We start from the raw sequence: 22,969 nt of genomic DNA on the forward strand, positions 1-22,969 counted from the left end.
TATGAGGATGTCAGCATTTTGTAAAATCAAAAGGCTTATTATGAACAATGGAAGCAGAAATTACAGAGAGAACGAGAAGTCATCCACAGAATCCACCGTTTCATATACTTAATACTAATGCATATATGCATTTTAACCCCATTATCCCCCCCCCCCCCCCCCCCCCCCCCCCCCAGATTGTGACAGTATGAAGAAAAAATGAAATAAACATACTGAAAAAGACCTGAATTATGATTTATTACTCTATTCTGGCTGCTACCAGAAGGACAGATTTTATTAGCTTATTATCCGGTGAATAAAAGCCCCCCCCCCCCCCCCCCCCCCCCGAAAACAACATTGCAAAAGATAAAATAATTTTTTCCAACGATTTTTCTCATTCATAACCTTTTTAAATCGAACTTACTTTTAGTCGAACTAAATGCCTTTAAGATAATTGGATTTGAATTTGAATTTACATATAGTTCCACACCTGGTTTTAATACACATTCATGTACATCACATCAAATTTTAAAGCGAACGAGTCCGGCATGTATGAAAGATTTGCCTCATTTGGGGTGAATTGATGTGAAAGTTCGTACATATATCGATATCCTGCGGATTAGTGCTAAACCGAAGAGATAGCGGGAAAGGAAGACTGAAACAGAACCAATAAAAACTAAGGTGAAGTTCACGATCCATATTAAGAGGAATTAACAGATGCATTTCTTAATCTATGAAAAAGCTAAAAGCCTACCAGAGAATGTATGCTTGAATAATTCCAATGTTATTTATCACAATTGTTTTGATTGGACAAAAATAAATCTAAACGAGAATTTACACATCAATAAATCCAAAAACGCTATGTATACATACGCGCCTGAAAACAAATAACATAGTGCGGGGAATCTATTCAAATTTTTGAAATTGATAATACAAGGAACGAATTGGAATTATAAGAATCAAACATTCTTTTTGAAGACTTTATCGAGGTGTAAACTCTGGATATTTTACTCACAAACTTAACATAAGAGTGTTTCGCACTTTTATTCAGTTTGTGAGTAAAATGTCCAGAGTTTACACATCGATAAATACACGGGGCCTCGGTTTTTGTGGTCTCATCCGAAGGACCGCCCCATTAAGTCGCCTCTTACGACAAGCAAGATATATTGAGGACCTATTCTAACACGAATACCCACGAGACCATACCCGATAGAAAACAATTACGATATCGATGATATACATATATATATTTGTATTCTGTAACCAAATATAAATGATAGTTTATATTTTTTTTTCATCTAGCAAGTTCGTGTGGTCCATTTTTTAATTTCTGGACACCGCCGACGATGGGACACCGCTAGCGTGACTTTATTTGTAGATTTCTATAACCTTCCTTTCGTGCGTGCACTGAGCTGGCTGACATTCCTCTAACACCGGTCATGTGTAACGGAGCTACGTACAGTGTAATTTACACAATTTCTCATGACCAGCACCGCATGGTATGTTATCTCGATCTGGACATTTTAAATCAATAAAAACAATACAGCGATGCAATGAATGCTAAAATACAGAAGGTCACAAGTTGATATCATGACTGCAATACGTAGACCATAGGCAAGTGTTTGCAACATAAACTTGATAAATACTAGTCCAAGTTGAAGACTTAATTAATTGATTCAAACGAATGCATTTATTGATTAAACTTATTCAATTGAAAAACGTCACATCATTAAATCTTTGAAAGGATTTCTAAAGGACTATTTATGTGGCGGAAGAATTCTTTAATAAGAAGGGTTGAAATCTGCACAATTTTTACAGTTTCTATTTTATCTAATATATCGCTAATAGTTATACTCTTAGACATATATTTCCATTTTGTACTTTATGATACAAGTAGTAGATATTTGAAATTAATTCAAATGTTGTAAATTTTTGCTGGATGTATTTTCCCAATCAGAACACCGATTTATGAAAAACGTTTATATTTATTTACCAGAATTTTGTTTGAAAATTTGGTATTTTGATCAATGATTCAAAGAATTGATCTAAACCCCCACTATTTAAAATTTCATTTTCAATTTAAAGGCAATACTTTGTAACTCATGTTTAATTTAAACAAAACAAAACAAAAAACAAAAACCCTGCAAACATTCCTAATTTGTTCTTTAAAACACTTAAATTCTATATGTTGAGTTTTTAACTACATTAATATTAAGGGGGAAAGGACATTATTTATTTCCGATCTACTAGCATTAAACTTGTTTTAAATATCTACATGTATATTGTTAGCGGGCTTGAATATATATTTATTTTAGGTAATGATGGATCTGGGAACTCTTTACATTTTCGACTTCTTCTCCAGAACCACTGGGCCAATTTCAACCAAACTTAGCCAAAAGCATTCTTGGGTGACGAGCTTTCAAATTTGTTCAAAAGAAGGGCCATGTCCTTTTCAAAGAGGAGATAATCACAAAAATGCAAAAATAGGGTGGGGTTATTTAAAAATCTTCTTCTCAAGAACTACTGGGCCAGAAAAGCTGAAATTTACTTGTACGCTTTCTGGCATAGTGCAGACACCAGTTTGTTAAAATTGTGGTCCCCGGGGGTTGGATGGGGTCACAATAGTGGATCAAAGTTCTACATACATTATGTACAACTATATAGAGAAAATCTTTAAAAATATTCTTCTCAAATACTGCTGGGCCAGATAAGTGGAAATGTACATGAAAGCTTCCTAACATAGTGCAGATTTAAGTTTGTAAAAGTCACGGCCCCCAGGGGTAGGATGGGGCCACAAGGGGGGATCAAAATTTTACATAGAAATATATAGGGAAAATCTTTAAAAATCTTCTTCTCAATAACCACCGAGCCAGAAAAGTTGATATTTACATGAAAGCTTTCTAACATATTGCAGATTTAAGTTTGTTAAAATCATGGCACCGGGGATAGGATGGGGCCACAAAGGGGATAAAATTTTTACATACAAACACATAGGGAAAATCTTTTTCTCAAAAGCTACTGGGCCAGGGAAGTGAAAATTTACATGAAAGCTTCCTAACATAGTGCAGATTTAAGTTTGTAAAAGTCACGGCCCCCAGGGGTAGGATGGGGCCACAAGGGGGGATCAAAATTTTACATAGAAATATATAGGGAAAATCTTTAAAAATCTTCTTCTCAATAACCACCGAGCCAGAAAAGTTGATATTTACATGAAAGCTTTCTAACATATTGCAGGTTTAAGTTTTTTAAAATCATGGCACCGGGGATAGGATGGGGTCACAAAGGGGATAACAATTTTACATACAAACACATCTTTTTCTCAAAAGCTACTGCATGGGCCAGGAAAGTGGAAATTTACATGAAAGCTTCCTAACATAGTGCAGATTCAAGTTTGTCAAAATCATGGCCCCCGGGGGTAAGATAGGGGACAATAGGGGGATCAATTTTTACATATAAATGTATAGGGAAAATCATTAGAAATCTTCTGAAAAATCACTGGGCCAGAAAAGTTTACAGTCACATGAAAGCTTCCTGACATGGTCCAGAAGCCCCTGGGAGTAGTAATCATGGTCTACGGGAGTGGGTTCGGGTCACAATAAGGATACAAGTTTTACATGCGAATATATAGGGAAAATCTTTCAATATGAGCCAAGGTGACTCAGGTGAGCGATATGTCCCATGGGCCTCTTGGTAAAAATAAAGGTCGCTAAAGGTGACCAATCTTCGACCAGGGTTCGTTTGCTACGTGTATACGTAGGTGACGTAATGAGGCCTCGACGGGGAGTTTGAAAGTTTTCTTCATAGTACCCGGCGAGTCCCGATCCCGATAAATGTACACTTGTTCATGCATAAGTTCTCTTTCCCCGTTGCGTCTGGTTTAACTTCATTTCTACATTTTCTGCGTGAACCATGGGTTTCATACAATGAGATGTGTAACTGAGATCATATTAAGTTGCGGGCTGAGAAATATGATACAGCTAAGACTAGCGGTAGAGACCATCTTGTCTCGTCAAATATACACCGTAATCCTACTGATATACTTGTAATAATGTGTGCATTGTTTTCTGCTTTCAATATGCTTTAGGTACACTCTAGTTTGTGTATTTTTGTAATGCTAAAATGTTTTACATTGTATCATAACTCAAGCTCACAGAAGTAATTAATTAGATCATTCGACTATCATGTGCGATATATGTACAGTGGTTTGTTTTGTTTATTCATAATTTTGCACTGTCATCACAGGTCATTCAACTATCATGTTGTGTGATATATGTACAGTGTTTTTTTTTTGTTTTTTTGTTTTTTATATAATTTTGCACTGGCATCATAAATATAACACAAATAAAACTTTTAAAAACATATTAGGGTATGAACTGCGACGCTACACGCTGGTATGCTTAATGACGCGCGTTAGTGATTTATGAAAAGTATGCGGGTGTGAAGCGTTACAAATCATACCGTCATATATTTTCAAAAATGAAATTCAATACTTAGATTTGCATTCTACAATGTACCTTCATTACTGTCGGGATTTCCAACAGTTAAAGTAGGCGAACTACATTTATCAAGATTCATACACGCATTGTTCAGAACTGTATTGCATTCATGAGAAAATGATTATCATTACAATTTGTAACGAGATCAAACCCAAAAGCATTGGAAATGTAAATATTTGTATGTGTATGCGTTTTGTATGAGAGAGAAAAGAAACTTCAACGTGCTGTTGTTGTTTTTTGTAATTCCATCCTATACATCTGAATCCACGGATATGATGAATATTGTAGCATAATATAGCATAATGATATACATATATGTATATGATTGGTCAGGCAGTAGGTTAACATTTTTAAAATATTTATCAGCTAATGCACATGTTACAATAGATGTGTAACCGTAAGTACTCCAGGATTGCAATTAATTTTTGAAAGATCAATTAAAGGATACATTGATATTACGTCATTACTTAAACACATTTAACAAACGTTAGATATTTAAGTAAAGATACAGTGGGCAAACATCAGTATAGACCAGACCCATTCGTACATTAAAATGACCCAGAAATTGTACCACGAGTTCGCTCCAGCAGATCTGCGTCCGCTCTGAGTTTGATCTGTTAGTAATGGATTGGTGTCACAGCAGACCTCGAGTTTCACCAAACCCTGTTTTAACTGAAGTAGTACGAAAGATTAAAACTTCCTGTTTGAAGAGCAGTATCATCTTTTGACCTCTTGACGAACGGGCACAGTTTAAATCTAGTCATTTTCCCTCTTCAGATAGGGACAAAAACAGACCGCTATCATACTGCGTTCCTCAACACTATTACTATTTGTAACTCACCTTTGCATTTCAAATGAATGAGAGACAAACAGTTGCTCTTCTTCAAATATGTTTTTAACCTGAAAGAACCTTCAGGTATATTGATTAGATTGGTAAACGACCAATACAATATAGGCAATCTGAAAACTATACATTTTGCTTATAATGTTTCAAAATGATAATTTACATTTGTAATTCATATAAAACATGTATATTCCGCTGTTATATTTGAAGAGGGAACTGATTGATTGATTGGTTGTATATTGCCTAACGTCCCTCTCGAGAATTTTTCACTCATATGGAGACGTTACCAATGTCGGTGAAGGGCTTCAAATTTAGGGACTGTGCTCAGCGCTTACGGACATTGAGTAATGAGGGTTCTTTAGCGTGCCACGCCTACTGTGACACGGAACATCCATTTTAACGTCATCTCCGAGGACACGTGACATTCACACTTGATACCGAGAGTTTGGCGACGGAACTTTCACTACCTGTTTTAACGACTCAGGTCTGTCGCGGCCGGGATTCGAACCCTGGCCTTCCGCATTCGGGGCGAACGTTCTACCTCTAGACCACCGCGGCAGTTCAAGAGCATAATGTGGTTAAAACTTAATTGATAAAAATTGTTAAAGTCGTAAAATACAATTTTCATACGGGGGTTAGTTTTTCAACGCAACATTTAAAATTCATCACATTCAATGGCAAGATGGTTGGTATTTGAGATATTCTGGTGAAGAAATCTCTATTGCATTATCCATCACGTAAAGGAAATATTATACCAGTTTAGTATTCAGATGCTTTATTTCACCATTTTAAAAAAAAGATAATTGTTTTAATCAAATAAAATACAATTGAAGATAATTAACAGTAAATAAATCTCGTAAATACTTTTGAGAATACAAAATTAAGATTAGGGCACACAAGGACTCCTGGACACACCGGAAGTGAGATCAGGTGCATATTGGGAGATGAAACATTTCCTGTTGACCGGCCATACCCAACCTAAGACTGACATCTTAATGAGGTAAACAGAGTAATCCGTAGTCAAAACCAGTATGTCAAGAATGGCCTAACAATTGGTACCAAGCACTTCAAACAGCATTCGACCTAATGAAAGGTTGTATAGTACATTGATTTGTTGACGAATGTTCATAAACATTTTAAAATGGTTCAGATGCTCTGAACTACCAATCACGATTGATATGTAACGAAATAATTGTTGTGCTTAGAAACATCTAAAACAACAAAGAATTTTCTTCACCTCTTTCCTAAAAGATATATCAAAGTAGCTGTAAACGAAAGCATTCACAATGTTATTCAACAAGAAAGCTCTCTGTAGGAAAACGAGGATGTTAAAAGTTATCGGATCTCTGGAAAACCAAAATCGTGCAGGGTCATTTCCGGGAAGCATCATCAACACCAAAGTTGGAAGGTAGGCCATGATATAGAAGATGATGATAGTAGCGAACATCATTGTGAAATTGTGTCTCACTTGTTTCCGTTTCACCCTTTTCTTCCTGTTTATTGATGTGTCTCGTTCTTCCCGCTTATTATCCTTATTTGGATTCGACTTACATTTGCTGCACAGTGAGATGCTGTTCGACGAATTTCTCACTGTTGACACCGTCGTCGAAAAGACTGATTCTTCAAATTCACTTTCTTCTATATAAATTTTACCCATGTTATTTGAGGTCGCTGTAAAATCACTTTGAACTGTGGTATCTTGCTTTGCTCGTCTTGAATTATTGACCCTACGACTGGATTGTTTAAATCTCTTATATATCTTAACACCAACTGGTATATATAGTCCGCAGGTTATAACCATGTTTAGTAAAGCTAGAAAAATCTCAATCATGAAATAGCTTAATTGTAGCTTATACAGTAAGCCATCAGAAAAGCGCAAAGTGCACAGGGTGGCATTAATAAGTTGACCTTTATACACAAAAGGAAAGCTTCTTTCTCCCAAGAAGTAAAGCATGGGTCCTGATGACACAACCGAAAAAATAACTATCACTATGAATGCTCTTCTTTTCCTGGCGACGGTCAGCTGAGGACCGATGGGACGACAGATCATTAGGTGACGATTGAGGGCGATTAGGAGAATGATTATTCCAGACACCGTCGTCGTCATCCACGTTAGGAAGTACCCCACCTTACAAAACGTATCCAGCGTATAATGCGCTCTGTGAAAATTAGATACCACTCCGAGAGTAACACCAGATAAACATGCCAAAATATCAGCAACGGCTAGTATTGGAATGAAATATCTTTCCTCTGTCCTTCTCATTCGACACGTATAGATATACAAAACCACTGCGTTGCCTGCAAGTCCAAGAAAAAGGTATAAAAGCAGTAGCACGGTGTTAAAGAAAAGCGCAGTTGTGACGTCTGCATTTAGATCGTCTGCTGTATAATTCATGGTTGGTTTTTTCATATGAAATGTCATTTCAGTCAAAGTTCTAGTAGTAGTTATTTTAAAAGTCCTCCGAAGTTTTAACTTAATTAAGTAAATCAAGTGTTGATATACGGATCATATTTTATTTATTTTGAGCAAGGAAGTACGGAATCCGTGCTGTGTTAATTGAACAATATTATTGTAGTGCATGCATGGTCATTGCCGATGTTATTGTGTTTACACAATCAGATACAAGTAATTTCAAAACTTTACATGCACCAAGTTTTTCTCTTAACATTTTAAGGGTTAATGAAGGTTGATATCTCATAAACCTTCAACTTATGAAATACAGGTTAGTCACTGTCTATGAATGAATATGACCTAATCACAACACGTGTTCATTATTGAAATGAAATGGAAATCATTGAAAGGTAAATACATGTATGTATCGTTCATCTGCTGATAAACACGCGATATAAAAATTATATTTCGATTTGTACAAACTACATTGTGTATAATTTGTACTTAATGGCATTATGCAAATCATGATTTGTGCAAATCTAAACTACGATACTTATACATATATACATGCACTTACGAATTTTAACTTTTATGAAATATCTTGTCAATGTGAAATCTTTAAGAATATTATTCAAGCAAAATCGTTTTTGGAATTTTTTGTTCATTTAATAATAAGTTTATATTATCTTTATTTGTTAGGCTTGTAATAATTGCTTTAAGATACTCAGTCAGGTATTGTGTGTAAAGATTTATGGATTTTAAAATAAACTTTGTTGGAAAGTTTGTGTGTGTTTATTTATAAAGTTTCGGTGTAACATATATATAATGATAACATGCATGTACATCCATGAAAAATTTCAAATTCATAATGAAATATTTAGTTCTAAAAGTATCTGGTCAATCGGACAGGGGATTAATTTGACCCATGTTCACATAACAGAACTGTTTTGTATATTGAAAGTTCCCCCTCCCCCTTAAATGAAGTGTTTATGGATGGTGTGGTGACTCTAATTCTACGAAGAGGTTGCACATCCTTTTGATAATGACTTCAGATTGACATGCAAAACTTCCTGTAGTTTCTAAATTTTAATGAAAATCAGAGTGAATATATCTGCACGATGTTCGTACTAAACCATCATTTATACACAACATATAAAAAACTAAATATTCCATATTAATGAAGAGATGTTTGGTTATCCATGTTTTCACACCCCCCTAAACACGTGTCGATGACACATTTCTTGAGGAAATTTGCCAGGGGGGGGGGGGGGGGGGGGGGTCACGGTAGAAATGACAGAATACCCAGTACCTGAAAACTATAATCGATGTTCTTGGGACGTGATGCAGTGCAGTAAGAAACACATATTCATCACAAAGAGGGAAATGTTTAAGATTTTAATGTATACTATGACATGAACAGTGCACAGAATTCATGACGGAAGGTTGATAAAGAGAGGTTACTATGAAAAATCACACTTGTCATAGATGCCATAAAACCATGATATGGGTGAGGCATTCTTAATGAATGAGAAATTCATTGGTCCGTTTGATGTCAATGGTCATTGTGATCACTTCCTCAATGTGGATGAGTTCAAACACTAGATAACGAGTGATAACTCCAGCTGAACATTTGACGTTGATCGGTTACAGTCTTTGTTTATGGATCAACATGGATTTCGGATAACTATTAGACAGATGTGTATATGTTCATATATATATATATAATCCAAATAGAAAGAGTTGATATCACACAGTCAAAATAATTCAATAAAAAAGCAAGAAAATATACAGTTCCAAAATATATTTAAATATTAGTGATTTAAATATATTTTGGAACTGTATATTTTCCTGCTTTTTTATTGAATTATATATATATATATATATATATATATATATATATATATATATATATATATATATATATATATATATATATGGTAATTTTACTTACACTCAAAATTCCCTTTCAAAAGATAAAGGTCGGTATATATTTTCCCAAACAGTACACCGATTCTTTTAAAAGTTTAATTTACTCGAAATTCTGTATGAAAATTCAGTATTTTTGACAATGATCTAAAACAATTGTTACACAACCTCCCACTTTTTTCGTTCCATTTTAGATTTTAAGACAAGACCTTGAAAATTGTGTGAAAATTTAGAAATTGACATTAATCATAATATGTCCTTTTAAACTGTATATCAAGTGCAAAAAGGACATGATTCATTTCCACTACTTGTATTGAACTTTTTTTCTGGTATATCCAAGTGTTTGTGTTTTCCCAACTATCTATTTTGTATTGCTTATGAGATTGATCACTGTTCGTTATCTTCACCTTTCATTTGTATTGTTAGAAGACATGGTTATGTGTCTATTTTATGTAATGATTGATTGGTGTTGCTTATGTTGTATTGATATCAACAGATAAACCGAGAGTAATTGAATAAAACTTGAGAAAATTTTAAGTGCAAAAAGATCATGTTTAGAACAACGTAGCTCCATAACAAGCATTGCAACCCCAGAAAAGATGAAATTTATAGATAAGCTTTATTAGGTAGTACAGATTCGAGATTCTTAAAATCATGGACCCGGGGGGTTGGATGGGGCCACAATAGGGGATAAAGTTTTACATACAAATATATTGGAAAAATCTTTTAAAATCTTCTTCTCAAAAAACACTGAGCCAGAAAAGCTGATATTTACATGAAAGCTTTCTGACATAGTGCAAATTCAAGTTCGTTAAAATCCTGGCCCCCGGGGGTCGGATGGGGCCAGAATAGGGGATCAAAGTTTTACATACAAATATATAGGGAAAATCTTTAAAAATCTTCTTCTCAAGAACCACTGAGCCAGAAAAGATGATATTTACACGAAAGCTTCCTGATATAGTGCAAATTCAAGTTTGTTAAAGTGATGCCCCCCGGGGGTCGGATGGGGCCACAATAGGGGATCAAAGTTTTACCTACAAATATATAGAGAAAATCTTTAAAAATCTTCTTCTCAAGAACCACTGAGCCAGAAAAGATTATATTTACATGAAAGCTTTCTGACATAATGCAGATTCAAGTTTGTTAAAATCCTGGCCCCGGGGGTCGGATAGGGCCACAATAGGGGATCAAAGTTTTACATACAAATGTATATGGACAATCTTTAAAAAAATTCTTCCCAAGAACCACGGAGTCAGAAAAGCTGATATTTACAAGAAAGCTTTCTGACATAATGCAGATTCAAGTTTCTTATAATCCTGGCCCCCGAGGGTCGGATGAGGCCACAATAGGGGATCAAAGTTTTACATACAAATATATAGGGGCAATCTTTAAAAATCTTCTTCTCAAGAACCAATGAGCCAAAAAAGATGATATTTACAAGAAAGATTCCTGATATAGTGCAAATTCAAGTTTGTTAAAGTGATGTTCCCCGGGGGTCGGATGGGGCCATAATAGGGGATCAAAGTTTTACATACAGATATATAGGGAAAATCTTTAAAAGTCTTCTTCTCAAGAACCACTGAGCCAGAAAAGCTGGTATTTACATGAAAGCTTTCTGACATAATGCAGATTCAAGTTTGTTAAAATCCTGGCCCACGGGGGTCGGATGGGGCCACAACAGGGGATCAAAGTTTTACATACAAATATATATGGACAATCTTTAAAAAATTTCTTCCCAAGAATCACGAAGCCAGAAAGGCTGATATTTACTTGAAAGCTTTCTTACATAGTGCAGATTCAAGTTTGTTAAAACCCTGGCCCCCGGGGGTCAAAGTTTTACATACAAATATATAGGAAAATCTTTAAAAATCTTCTTCTCAAGAACCATTGGACCAAAGAAGTTCACATTTACATGAAAGCTTTCTTACATAGTGTAGATTCAAGTTTGCAAAAACCATGGCCTCCAGGGGTAGGTTGGGGCTATAATAGGGACTACGGTTTTACATGCAAATATATATGGAAAGTATTCTGATATGGAGCAAGGTGACTCAGGTGAGCGATGTGGCCCATGGGCCTCTTGTTATCAATTCTGATAAATAATAAATGTGTCAAGTTCTTCTTTACAATAAATCATTTAAGGTATCTGATGTACAATTGACGAAAAAATTATGCCTGGTAAGGTATATATTTCATATCATCATTAGATAGGTATGGGTGTGAAGTTTCTAAAAATAGCATTTTTTCCCGCCAAAACACTAAAGGGAGGTAACTCTAGCCATTTGAAAATAACATGGAAAAACGCATTTATTCTTTAAAAATGAGCAAAAAGTCAGCTTGAAATTAATATTTGGAAAAATATATTGGACTAGAATGATAGGCAAAATATTTCAGGCATAATATGAATATATGTTGCTTCATTTATTGCATTCAATTAGAAAAATTTACCCCCCCCCCCCCCCCCTTACAGACACACGACCCCTCACACACATTTTTAAAAACAAGAAAAGTCGAGATGTCTCAATTGTATTGTATGATTAATTTCATGATTTTCTGGTTCAGGATACACATGTACATATATGCACAAAATGAATAACAGTATTTATGACAATTTGGTTACATGCACATGTAATAAACAAGTGGCCCACAGGCCTTAACGATCACCTGAGTACCATACCCCATACATAGGCCACGCAATTATTTTATCCACACACTTGTCTGAAAATAAAGATTTTATAGAATTTGATTCAATATAATAATAAAATTATGAAATATAATACATTTTCACTCCACAGCCCTATTGGTAACATTAGCCTAGTCTATGTTTTCAAGAGGAAATGAAAAATGTAAAAATGTTAGCCGACAACACATGGCGACGAACAAAGACCAACAACACTAGTTCATCTGAGAGTGACTAGGGTGACCTAAAAATTCTTGGTCAGCAGCATGCTTTGAACAGATAAAAAATGGCACAATTTAGGAATCTAATCATATAAAACATACTTTAAAATAATTCCAATGTTATTTATTACAATTGTTTTGATTGGACAAAAATAAAGCTGAACAAGAGTTTACACATCAATAAATCCGAAAACGCAATGTATTCATACACACCTGAAAACAAATAACATAGTGTGGGGAAACTATTCAAATTTTTGCAATTGTTAATAAAGTGAATGAACTGGAATTATAAGAATCAAACATTCTTTTTGAAGAATTTATCGATTTGTAAACTCCGGACATTTTACTCACAAACTTAACATAAAAGTGCTCTGAGTCTAAGACACATCATTGCACTGTACAAGTTTGTATAAAGTAACTTCTAAGTAATAGATGTCAACATTTCTATTGTGAAAAAAACTGACATAATTTAGGTACTACATAATCCAAAACCTTACAATCACTCGTAACTCGTGGTTTACCACGAGAGGTTTGGGCACAAAAAATATTGCGCAGACCATCTTCACCAGAACGCTTATGTATTAGTTTCAGATGATGTAGGCCAAGTCCGGAGCCTGCAACATTCTCTGCCATGTTCATTTTCATAACACCATTACCAACCAGAATATTCAATGATGGCAGATATAATGTTTTTGCGGAATTAAACTTATCTTGAAGAAAAGGGGTTTCTGCATCATATGCAGCTTTTGACAATTCACTTTGTGAAACAGCAACTGATAGAATTTTTGAGAGCATTTTCACATCTTCCACTGCATCATGTGCAGAATAAGTCTCATTACAGAAGTGCTTAGCTAAAAAAATCTGTGAATACTTTTCAAGTTTCTTATGTTTTGAACGAATCAAAGACAATGAGTCAGTAAAACCAGACACTATTTCTAGAAAGTCTTCCTGTAATCCAATACAGTCAATGGCATGGGAAAGGACACGGAAATCGAACACACGGACATTGTGAGCAACCAGTATAATTCCATATTTGCCAAATGTACCTAGCCACTTGAGGAAGTTCAATATTGCTTCACATATGGGGACTGCAGTAACTTTGGATCCATGTGCAAATACAGAGGTCCCATCACAGACTATTCCTGTTGTTTCTTCTGCTCCGGGCTCTATTGGAATCTTTGGCTGAACATAAGTTGAAAACACATTTCCAGACTCTATCTCCACTGCGCCAATTTGAGTTATATGAGGCATAGCTCCTTGTCTGACTTTTAAAAAGAAAAACACATTTATTTTGATTCATGATCATGATTTAGAAAGCAAAAGTACATATACCGGGTATATAGATAATCATTTTAGTATCTGTAATATCCGCAATCACATTTTGTCTGAAAAAAGGGAAAATTATTAAAGAACTTACTAAGGCCTGTAGTTTCAAGATCAAATATAATGTACTTTGCCTCCATGTTCTTCAGCTTTTGGACAGCACCAAAATTTGGCTTGGGAATGGGATTCGGAATCTGTTCAATGTCAGCCTCTGTACCTAAACCAATCTCTATAAATACAAATACTGTGTATTTAGTTATTATGTAATGATTATTTGTCCTGATTTCTATCTAAGATATAAACTAATTAACTCCAGGGGGTTAATGCAGAAAAACAAGAGGCCCATGGGCCACATCGCTCACCTGAGCCCATATCTAAATATTTTCCATTGTATTCATGTAATACTTTGGTGCCTATTTTGGCCCCAACATACCCCCCGGGGGGCGGGGGCGGGCATGATTTTTACAAATTTGAATCTGCACTGTGGCAGGATGTAAACTTCTTTGGCCCAGTGGTTTTTGAGAAGATGGTTTTAAATGACCGCATCCTATTTTTTATTATCTCCCCTTCGAAGGGGGCATGGCCCTTCATTTGAACAAGCTTGAAAGCCCTTCCACAAGGATGATTTTTGCTAAGTTTGGTTGATATTGGCCCAGTGATTCTGGAGAAGATGAAAATGTGAAAAGTTTATGCCGACGACACCAGACAATGGACAAATTTTGATCAGAAAAGCTCACTTGGGCCTTCCGCTCAGGTAAGCGAAAATCATTTTGCAGGGAAAAAATAGTGAATAGTGAACCTGATTGATAGGTGGACCCCTCAGATGCCTCGGATGCATTCATTTGCATTGCTCTTTCTTGTTTTAGGATAAGACGTCTGCGTTTTGTCCCTGGCAATTTCATCTTCTCCCTTCGTTTCACTCTGTATTCATCCACTTTGTTGGAGAACTTCATGTTGAAGTGACCAGGGGAAAGCCCATTTTTACTGAAAACCTGAAATCATTAAAATAAAGATATAGATTTCCATAATAGTTTTTTTTCCAATTAGTCATCAGACAATGTCACATTCATAATACAGCTTTAAAAATATTTTTAAAAGACAATCCATGTGTATTTACATTGTATATACATGTATTAATAAAATTTACTTTTGAATAATAAAATGTGTTAAAATAAAAAACACCACAAAGTTAGTAATAATTTGAAAAGAGTAAGCAAACTCAAATGAAATGAACTTACAACTCAAAACCCAAAACAGAAACATCATTGGAACTAAAACTTCAATGCTAAAGTAGACCTCTGAGAGATATTTCCTTCCAATATTTATGCTGGCTGCTGTTGCATGAATGCGGAAATCTAGGCTTTCACTCTCCCCATAATGTAAATGTTTAGGGGCCTTCAGCATCGCTGCACGATTTGCATACTCGCATGCTTGACTGGAGCCAAGGTCAACATACATGGCAGACTTAGCAATAACTGGTTCAAAAAGTAAATCAAGTTTTTCACGTAGTAAAGGGTCACTAAGTGGTGCTTTGTATGGCAAACTTCTGTGTGCATATTTCTGTGTGTTTCCTACTCGCTTGTAACCACAGAAGCGAGCATGACAATGGTTGTGATCTCCAAACTGGTGAGGTATAAGTGCCTGTAGGTTCTCACGCATCCCATCTACATCACCTTGGTTTTTACTAAATACATACTTTATGCACTTATGGAGATGCTGAATTACCATATTACTGATTTTAACATCCTTCCTATTGCGAAGATCATAGAGAAGTTTGACTATGTTTTTTATGCAATGATTCCTGTCAATTTATTTCTTAACAGTCACTCCAAGACTCTTATGTATACGAGCCACAAGAGTATTATCACCATCACCCTCTATTACATCTACAGGCGTACCTTCTTGGATCATATCCTTGATGGCTTTCAGGCCTGCTTCACTCTCCATGGCCCTGGCAGATCCTCTGTGATTCCACACACAACGATGTTCCCGAACTTTTACTCCTGGTCTATTTCTCTTCCACCATTTGCATACTCCACAAGTGCGGTGTGTTACAACTGCCTTCAAAACCTTATTTTCTTTGCTCATCATGAATGTATGCCCTGGGAGAAAAACCATATTTATTTATTACTTTGGGATTTAATTAAATTAGTGGTGCTACATGTTTTTAGAAATTCTGCATAACTTGACATTAGCTTGAAGTAATGTCATAATCATTTCACAAGGTACACAGACAACCAACCCTTAGACTAACATTCATTATTTTTTGATAATTAAAAAATCAAAACTTTGTCAAATATATACCTGTTAAACTGTCAAACCCCCTTTTTTGCCATCCATGGTCGATGCAAACTGTCATGCCTTTACGGGACTTAGGAGGGAAAGAGAGTTTCTTGACTGCTGGATGCGGTTTCTTTGATCTGTGGGCATCATAAGAAGCGACATCTTTATTGGGATCCAGAATCACTTCATAAGTAGCCTGCTCAAGTTTGGATCCTTTAGAGCTAAAATATTATGTTATAAAAATATTATATAATCAATCACCCCTCATCATGTCAACATGGAAAAATGAGAACCCTGGATAAAAAAAAAACAACCTAAAGTGATATATATCCTGCATTACTCCAACAAGTTAGAGCCTCAGTCAACGTCCCTTATATACGCGGCACCAGGTCAAAAGTATCTCATCATGAACCTCTAGCAGGCTGGAATAATCCTGCATTTGTAACATGCATTTACATTTCTACACTCTGTGTGTCATTGTTGAGATTACTGTGAACATAGGATTGTGCACTGAATTCAAAATTTAAAAGATAATTCGAATGATCCTGACATATTAGAAATTGAAAATTGTTCTATCACAATAATTCAGTATAATTCTATGTCTAATAAAAATCCTACCTCTGTAACATTACATGTATAAAGACATTCAAGCTATCTCGGTGATATATTGTTTACATCCAGACATGATGCAAATTGTGCACAAAAAATGATGATGTAGTGTCTGCATGTTAAGCAAAGGGGCAGTTGGAAGTTTAGATGTAAGATTGGAATTTAATATTCACTCGACATAATCTGTTATCATTGCTTTTACAATGTTATTTCCAATCGATTCGTTCACTATCATATTTCAGCTGTCATTGATAATAATGGCTGTCAATATAATGCATGTGCAATTTTAAAAAAGTAGTAATGAAAATAATCTTTACCTGTTTCCATCACCTGGAGAATCAAAAGAGGTGCATGTACTTTGGTCTGCCAGTCTAGACACATCTCTGTGCAGAATTAAAATTAAAATGTTACAATATTCATAATACTAATACACATGGTGTTAATCATTTTACATGTACTAAAATACACTTATCATAAACATCAGAATAGATATATAATAAATTTACCCATGAAATTCATCTGAAATAACAGCAACCCCTAAGTTGCTAAACTCCTCCTTGACATCCTCTTCTTTCTGTGAAATAGTTCTAAAACAACCAAGTTTAAAGATTTACATGATCAATATTTATAAACATTTTTATATCAAATTGAATGAACATAATTATTTTTTTTAAAGAAAAAATAGCAATGAAATTTTTATTACATCATTTCTTTCTCATAGGCCATGGCACTTTCTTTCTTCATGTTTTCTTCTGCATATTTCTCGATGAACTGGCCCGCTCTTCTTTCCATTGTTTTCAAACTTTTGTTGTTTATGAAGGGAAGGTCAAGGGTGGTAAGCAGGTTGTTCATCCGCTGGGGTCCACCAACACTGTCTATCATTGCTTCAATATAACATGGTACTGTGTGGTGATTAATTCTTCTTTTTTTATGTTTCACTTTTGTATTTTTAACACATTTATACATACAAACTGTAATCTACACTCGCTCATTCACACTTGCAATTACTCTGTGCACCTTCTGTATCAACAATAACAGTGAATTGTATATATGATATATACATGTATAATATATACATACACACACATAAATATATATACACACATAAACATACATATGTACACATTCAAAGATAACAGTAATTATTTTATTTTTCATATACCTGTAAATGTATTGTAATTTTTTTTACAAACTAATTGTCCATTATATTATGATACAATGCCCATTTACCAAGCATTTTGGATTTGCTATGAAATACATTTTGACAATATTGTTCAAAATTTCTATAGTATAAAATAATTCTTGCTAAACTTTATGACAATGTAATGCTACATGTATTTCATAAGATATAATTTGTTTATAGATAAATTATATTTTTAAAAAACGACAACATACCTGCGCCGACTTTAGTATTTATGCAAAAACTTGGCATCCCCTTGTCGTTTTGTTTCTCACTTCTGTGGGTCTTCCCATACGGTATCCTGTTCAGCCGGAGACAGAGTGTACACTAGATATAGAGATATCCACCTAGTCCCAGTTTCATCTCGCCCTTAACTGTGTGTTTAGTTAAATAAAGAGGCCCGCATTTACAATGTTGACAACTGGAAAGTGCGTCTATAATTGACGACCACTCAACGATTCGTCGACCGTTCTTCCACCCCGTAGAACTGAATTTTCTACTGTTTATCAACGTTTTCATCCCGGGAAAACACACCTCACAACATTCCCCTTCACAATAATGTCCTGACACATAATTATGATCCAGAGTAAGTTCATTAACATTTACTGACCGTACCGTACCGGTTTTTTTAAATCGACCTTTCTTGTTTCGTTTCACGGCGGCCGCCATTTTTAAAAACTGTTTATATTAAAGCTGACATGAATTAATAAATACGTACACCTTTCTCATCTTATCCGCCATATTTCTCTCAGGTAGCCTAATTTACTCTACCCGTATATACCCCAAATGTGATTGTCACACCTGAGTGATTTTTCTAGGTGGACTCGACCAGTGCACACCTCCGATAGTAATATATAGGGAATGCGAAACAAATAAAATAACATTTTAAAACATTATGCTTTGCTCAAAATTACAAAATATTTATTGTATACCAATGCAAAATTCCGAAAGTTTAGATAATTTAGAAAAGATGCAAAAAAAAAAGAAAAAGCTTTTCTTGCATACTTGCAAGTGCATGCAAGTATTTGCAGTTTCTTATGAAATAAATGCGGAGAAATCATTTGCCAATTACATACTGATAGAATGGAATAAGCAAAGAGCATGAAATATATTATTTATATCAATTCTTGCAAAATACAGGTCCATGCCATATGCATAATATGTAATGCACGTGGCATATTCGCCAAAAAAAACAAAACAAACTCGTATCAAATACGGACGTCTATTCAACAGGTATCGGAGATGTGCACTTACCAAAAATATTAGATTCTCTTTATTCTGATAAATCCACGAAACAAAATGATAAACTCCATTTGTATCTCGTTAGAACTTTACAACTAGTTGTCATTCCATTATACAGACTGCGACACACTTCACCCGTGCCAAATAGGGTGTATTCAATCGGGGGAGATGTCAGAGTCGAACATTTTTCCTGTATTGAATGCTTGTCTGGTCGAGGTTTTGCAGTTTATAGAAATCGGGAATCTAATCATATACACTGAGCATCTGGTTGGATATATTGCGTGCTCAATTCAAAATTTATTGGTGATCATATACAAACTTGGATATACAAATAAGGGAATAATGATCGAAAATATACATCTGTTTAAAAATGCGGGTATTACATTTGCAATCCATAATAAACAGTTGATTACACAAAGACACATATAAAAGGAAATGTATAAACGAAAATATAGTTTTATTGTTTCTTTGGGAACCACATAATTATTTACGGTCTCCGTATGTCCATATTCATTGATTGGAAGAGAGAGAGAGAGACTGTCCTACTTCGATGTACAATATATCATTTCACAGAAGGAAAGAAAATTGATCACTGATATAATGGTAAGCTTACAAGCATTACAAATTTTCAGCTATTTAAAAATTTGTTATTGACAATATATTTAAAACTTACAGGAGTTGATGCTTATAATTGAATTCATTACAAATTAAAAAAAATATATCAGTTTTAACTGTGCGTGTAGAAAATACTGACTTTGTATGTTAGAATAACGGAAAAAAGTAAATTGTCAAAAAAGTGGGGAGAGCAGACCAGCCCATCCTCCCTGCCCACCCCAACCCCCTGTATACGTGCCTGAAACAACATCAATTCGTGTTGAAAGAAAGGTGCATATCTGCATTTTATTAAATTCCAAAGGAGCTCGGATTTATGTGTTCCCCTATTGATTATTTTGTATGCAAGATTCGTTCCCGAATTTAGAATCATGCTTTCAGTCAGAGCAGAAATAAAATCATTTTGAAGTACATCTAGTTTGAATGCAAATGTGGGGTTCCTTCTTTTAATTTCATCAGACTCATTTGAACCCCCTCCCCCAAACTATGCAGCTTTGTTTTTATTGATCTCTAAATCGGCATATGAATCCAGATATACATTATAATGTTTTTTCGTGATCATAGAGATATCGATACTAAAAAATGTTGATACTCTTGCCTTTTGCATATCCTACTAATGCATTACAGTAGATTGACACTGTATCATATATTAAAAAAAAAACCTCAACACGAATTTTACTAATTTATGAATACTAACATCTTATCGGATACATTTGAATTTGAAATTTCGACGTACAGCGGTATGTCTATTTTCAGAATATATCCATTGCGCCAGATCTCCGAAATGAAAATAATCATTATGGCATGTTACAGAAACGTTAAAACACACATATGCTATAGTCCTGCAATGCATGCATGCGATTTTTCTGAATACATGTATTTATGTATTCGTGAATGAAGTTCCTACGTTTGAAATGTCTTTATGCATTTTGTTTTGTGATTTTGGTTTATCATTCCTTACACTGGGTAAATGAAGGAAAACTTGGTAAACGGTGCAATTCTACACCATACAATTAGTATGCATGCAAGTGTTGAAAAGCAAAATATACATGTAATAACCAGACATGTATCGTCATTTTTCATGGGGTGGGGGTACAACAGGAAGAAAAAAAATGGAAAATTGGATTCTTTAAAATTCCTTGCCATTCAAAATAATAATTGAAAAGATGAACGAAAACATCAATAAAATAAAACATAAAACCCAAACAAACCAAGATGTTTTATCCGATGTTCAAAGTCCTAATGTGGGGGCGAAGGGTTACAAGAGTTTTTTATTTTGACTGCCTCAATAATTTCCCCCTACACTTTATTTTCTTCCATCGTTGGAGGTGGGATGGGGTGGTTAGAGTCCTCTACTATGAGTGCCTCATAATATCTTCATTTTCTTAATTGGTGGTGGTGTGTGTCTTCTACTATTATATCAGAACTTTCAAGCTGGGGTCAATTTTGGGGGGAGGGGGTTGTCACCCAATATATTTTTTATTTGCATTACAAAATAACGGCCTCTCACTTCTGCATCTGTCGGCGCGGGTTCGAAACCCGCTCGCGCCGGTAAGTGAGAAAGTTTCCCAGTTTACTTTCGGAGGGTCGGTGGTCTCTTCCCGGGTACATTGTATCTGGTTTCTCTCTTCCACCAACAAAAACTGGGTGCCACCAGATAACTGAAAAAATGTTGAGTGTGGCGGAAAACATAAAAATAAAAAACCCCAAAAAAACAAAATAACAAAAAAGTGGATATTGTTATCAAAGGTGGGGGGACATACACTATTGGCCCCTCCCCTTGATTCTAAGTACTTTGACCTTTGTATTTGGGAGAGGGTCTACATATATAGGCTATGCCTGTTGCCCAATCCTGTTGAGTTTCTCAATAAAATATGTTTAAATAAAAAAAAATTCTATGTGCTTGATAACTACGCATATGATAAACTCAATTACAATGTATTACATTTTGCATTACTACAATTTGCATCTGACGCAGAATGTAATAAAGCAAAATGGCATAGATATATAAGATCTACTAAGCACCAAATTAGCATAAAATGAAGTAATTGAATTGAAAATAACATTATTTAAAGATATGTTTAATTTTTAATTATTCCGTGCTTCAAATGAATCAAATAAATCTGTAATATCAATTAATGAGAGCAATATTGAGTTACTGTTCTGTTATACATGTATTGAATTAATGATATCATTTGTCTTAATAAGAGCGCGATTATTAAAAGATCATCGTTTGAATATCTCTCTCTCTCTCTCTCCATACACTCGTGCAGTGTTGTATATGCAAATTATCTATGCACAAACAATTTATGTACCTAAAAGATTTCCTGATTTATAAATCTGCAATACTCTGACAAGCAAATCATACGGTATAAGGATTCATGCACAATACAGGGTAAATATTCTACTCTGATACTTCCCCTGATTGAAGATAGCTGATCGGCACGGGCTAAGTGTGTCGCAGTCTGTACAATGGACAATGTTGTTTACTGTTGGAATACAAATGGAGTGTACCGTTTTGTTTCATGGATTATGCTAATAAAGGGAGTTTTACTACTACTTTGAGTATTTTCGACAAGTGTACACGTACATCTTCGGTCCTTTACAGATATTACGAGTAGACCCAGGCAAATAGTCGTCCGCATTCGATGCTTTTTCATGGCGAGCATACATGACTTTGTCTTCTTTTTTCGTATAGTAGCATTTATGTATTTGCATTTTGCTTGAAGTAAGTGTGAATGGTATAGATTTTATACCCTTTGTTTATTCCATTTCATCAATAGATCTAGATAATAGATGAAATATTTCTCCGTGTTTTTGTATAGTTTTGACGTATTTATTGCAAACGTACCACATTCACGTAAAGAAAAGGCATTCTATATTTATTTATCCAAAGCTTTTAGAATGATTTACTACTGTACGATATGTTTATTGTAATTTTGAGCACTGCATGGTGTTTCAAAACGTGATTTCATTTCTTCTTGGTGTCCTATAAATTAGTATCGGAGATGTACGTGTTACCTGTCGAAGCTACCCGCACAGGTAAATCGAAGACACTGATGTGAAGTGAAGCGTAGCACAACTCGTACCCTTATATACCATGCGGACCCTGATACATATAACAATAGAATATCCAACTAATATGGCGAATTAGCAAAGAAATATGGCGGACATATAGAATTATA

The 22,969-nt window shown here is 34.9% G+C and overlaps 2 protein-coding genes and 1 non-coding gene across 9 annotated transcripts; all 3 read right to left on the bottom strand.

The window, feature by feature from the left end:
- Positions 1–5,806: 5,806 nt before the first annotated feature.
- Trnas-cga (transfer RNA serine (anticodon CGA)) lies at positions 5,807–5,877 on the bottom strand. The gene has a single exon. It is a non-coding gene; the product is annotated as a tRNA-Ser (tRNA).
- Positions 5,878–6,091: 214 nt separating this feature from the next.
- Positions 6,092–7,714, bottom strand: LOC125675968 (orexin receptor type 2-like). Its single transcript, XM_048913828.2, has one exon. It carries the CDS (start codon positions 7,712–7,714, stop codon positions 6,521–6,523), a length of 1,194 nt encoding a protein of 397 aa, XP_048769785.1. The 3' UTR covers positions 6,092–6,520.
- A 4,430-nt stretch (positions 7,715–12,144) lies between these two features.
- Positions 12,145–18,871, bottom strand: LOC125676111 (DNA polymerase III PolC-type-like). 7 transcript variants are annotated; one of them, XM_056158706.1, is made up of 9 exons: positions 18,146–18,871; positions 17,454–17,634; positions 17,257–17,337; positions 17,068–17,133; positions 16,163–16,362; positions 15,097–15,960; positions 14,658–14,850; positions 13,953–14,087; positions 12,145–13,800 (listed from the first exon to the last, which is right to left on the bottom strand). In XM_056158706.1, the coding sequence occupies exons 1-6, from the start codon at positions 18,180–18,182 to the stop codon at positions 15,668–15,670; spliced, it is 858 nt and encodes a 285-aa protein (XP_056014681.1). In that variant the 5' UTR covers positions 18,183–18,871; the 3' UTR covers positions 12,145–13,800; positions 13,953–14,087; positions 14,658–14,850; positions 15,097–15,667. The 7 variants fall into 7 exon arrangements, with proteins under 7 accessions (XP_056014681.1, XP_048769966.2, XP_056014682.1 ...); XM_048914009.2 differs by having other exon boundaries at positions 15,757–15,960; positions 18,146–18,868; XM_056158707.1 differs by lacking the exon at positions 18,146–18,871 and having other exon boundaries at positions 15,757–15,960; positions 17,454–18,139.
- Positions 18,872–22,969: the final 4,098 nt, after the last annotated feature.

The sequence above is a fragment of the Ostrea edulis genome, chromosome 3 (genome assembly GCF_947568905.1).
Source record: "Ostrea edulis chromosome 3, xbOstEdul1.1, whole genome shotgun sequence".
Classification (NCBI taxonomy): Eukaryota; Metazoa; Mollusca; class Bivalvia; order Ostreida; family Ostreidae; genus Ostrea; species Ostrea edulis.

Coding starts and splice junctions, on each gene's coding strand:
- LOC125676111 (XM_048914016.2), bottom strand. CDS start 14,811: ATGAAGTTCTCCAACAAAGTGGATGAATACAGAGTGAAACGAAGGGAG. Junction 14,088..14,657: donor GGGGTCCACCTATCAATCAG/GTTCACTATTCA, acceptor TTGTATTTATAG/AGATTGGTTTAGGTACAGAG. Junction 13,801..13,952: donor TCTTGAAACTACAGGCCTTA/GTAAGTTCTTTA, acceptor TCTTTTTAAAAG/TCAGACAAGGAGCTATGCCT.
- LOC125675968 (XM_048913828.2), bottom strand. CDS start 7,714: ATGAATTATACAGCAGACGATCTAAATGCAGACGTCACAACTGCGCTT.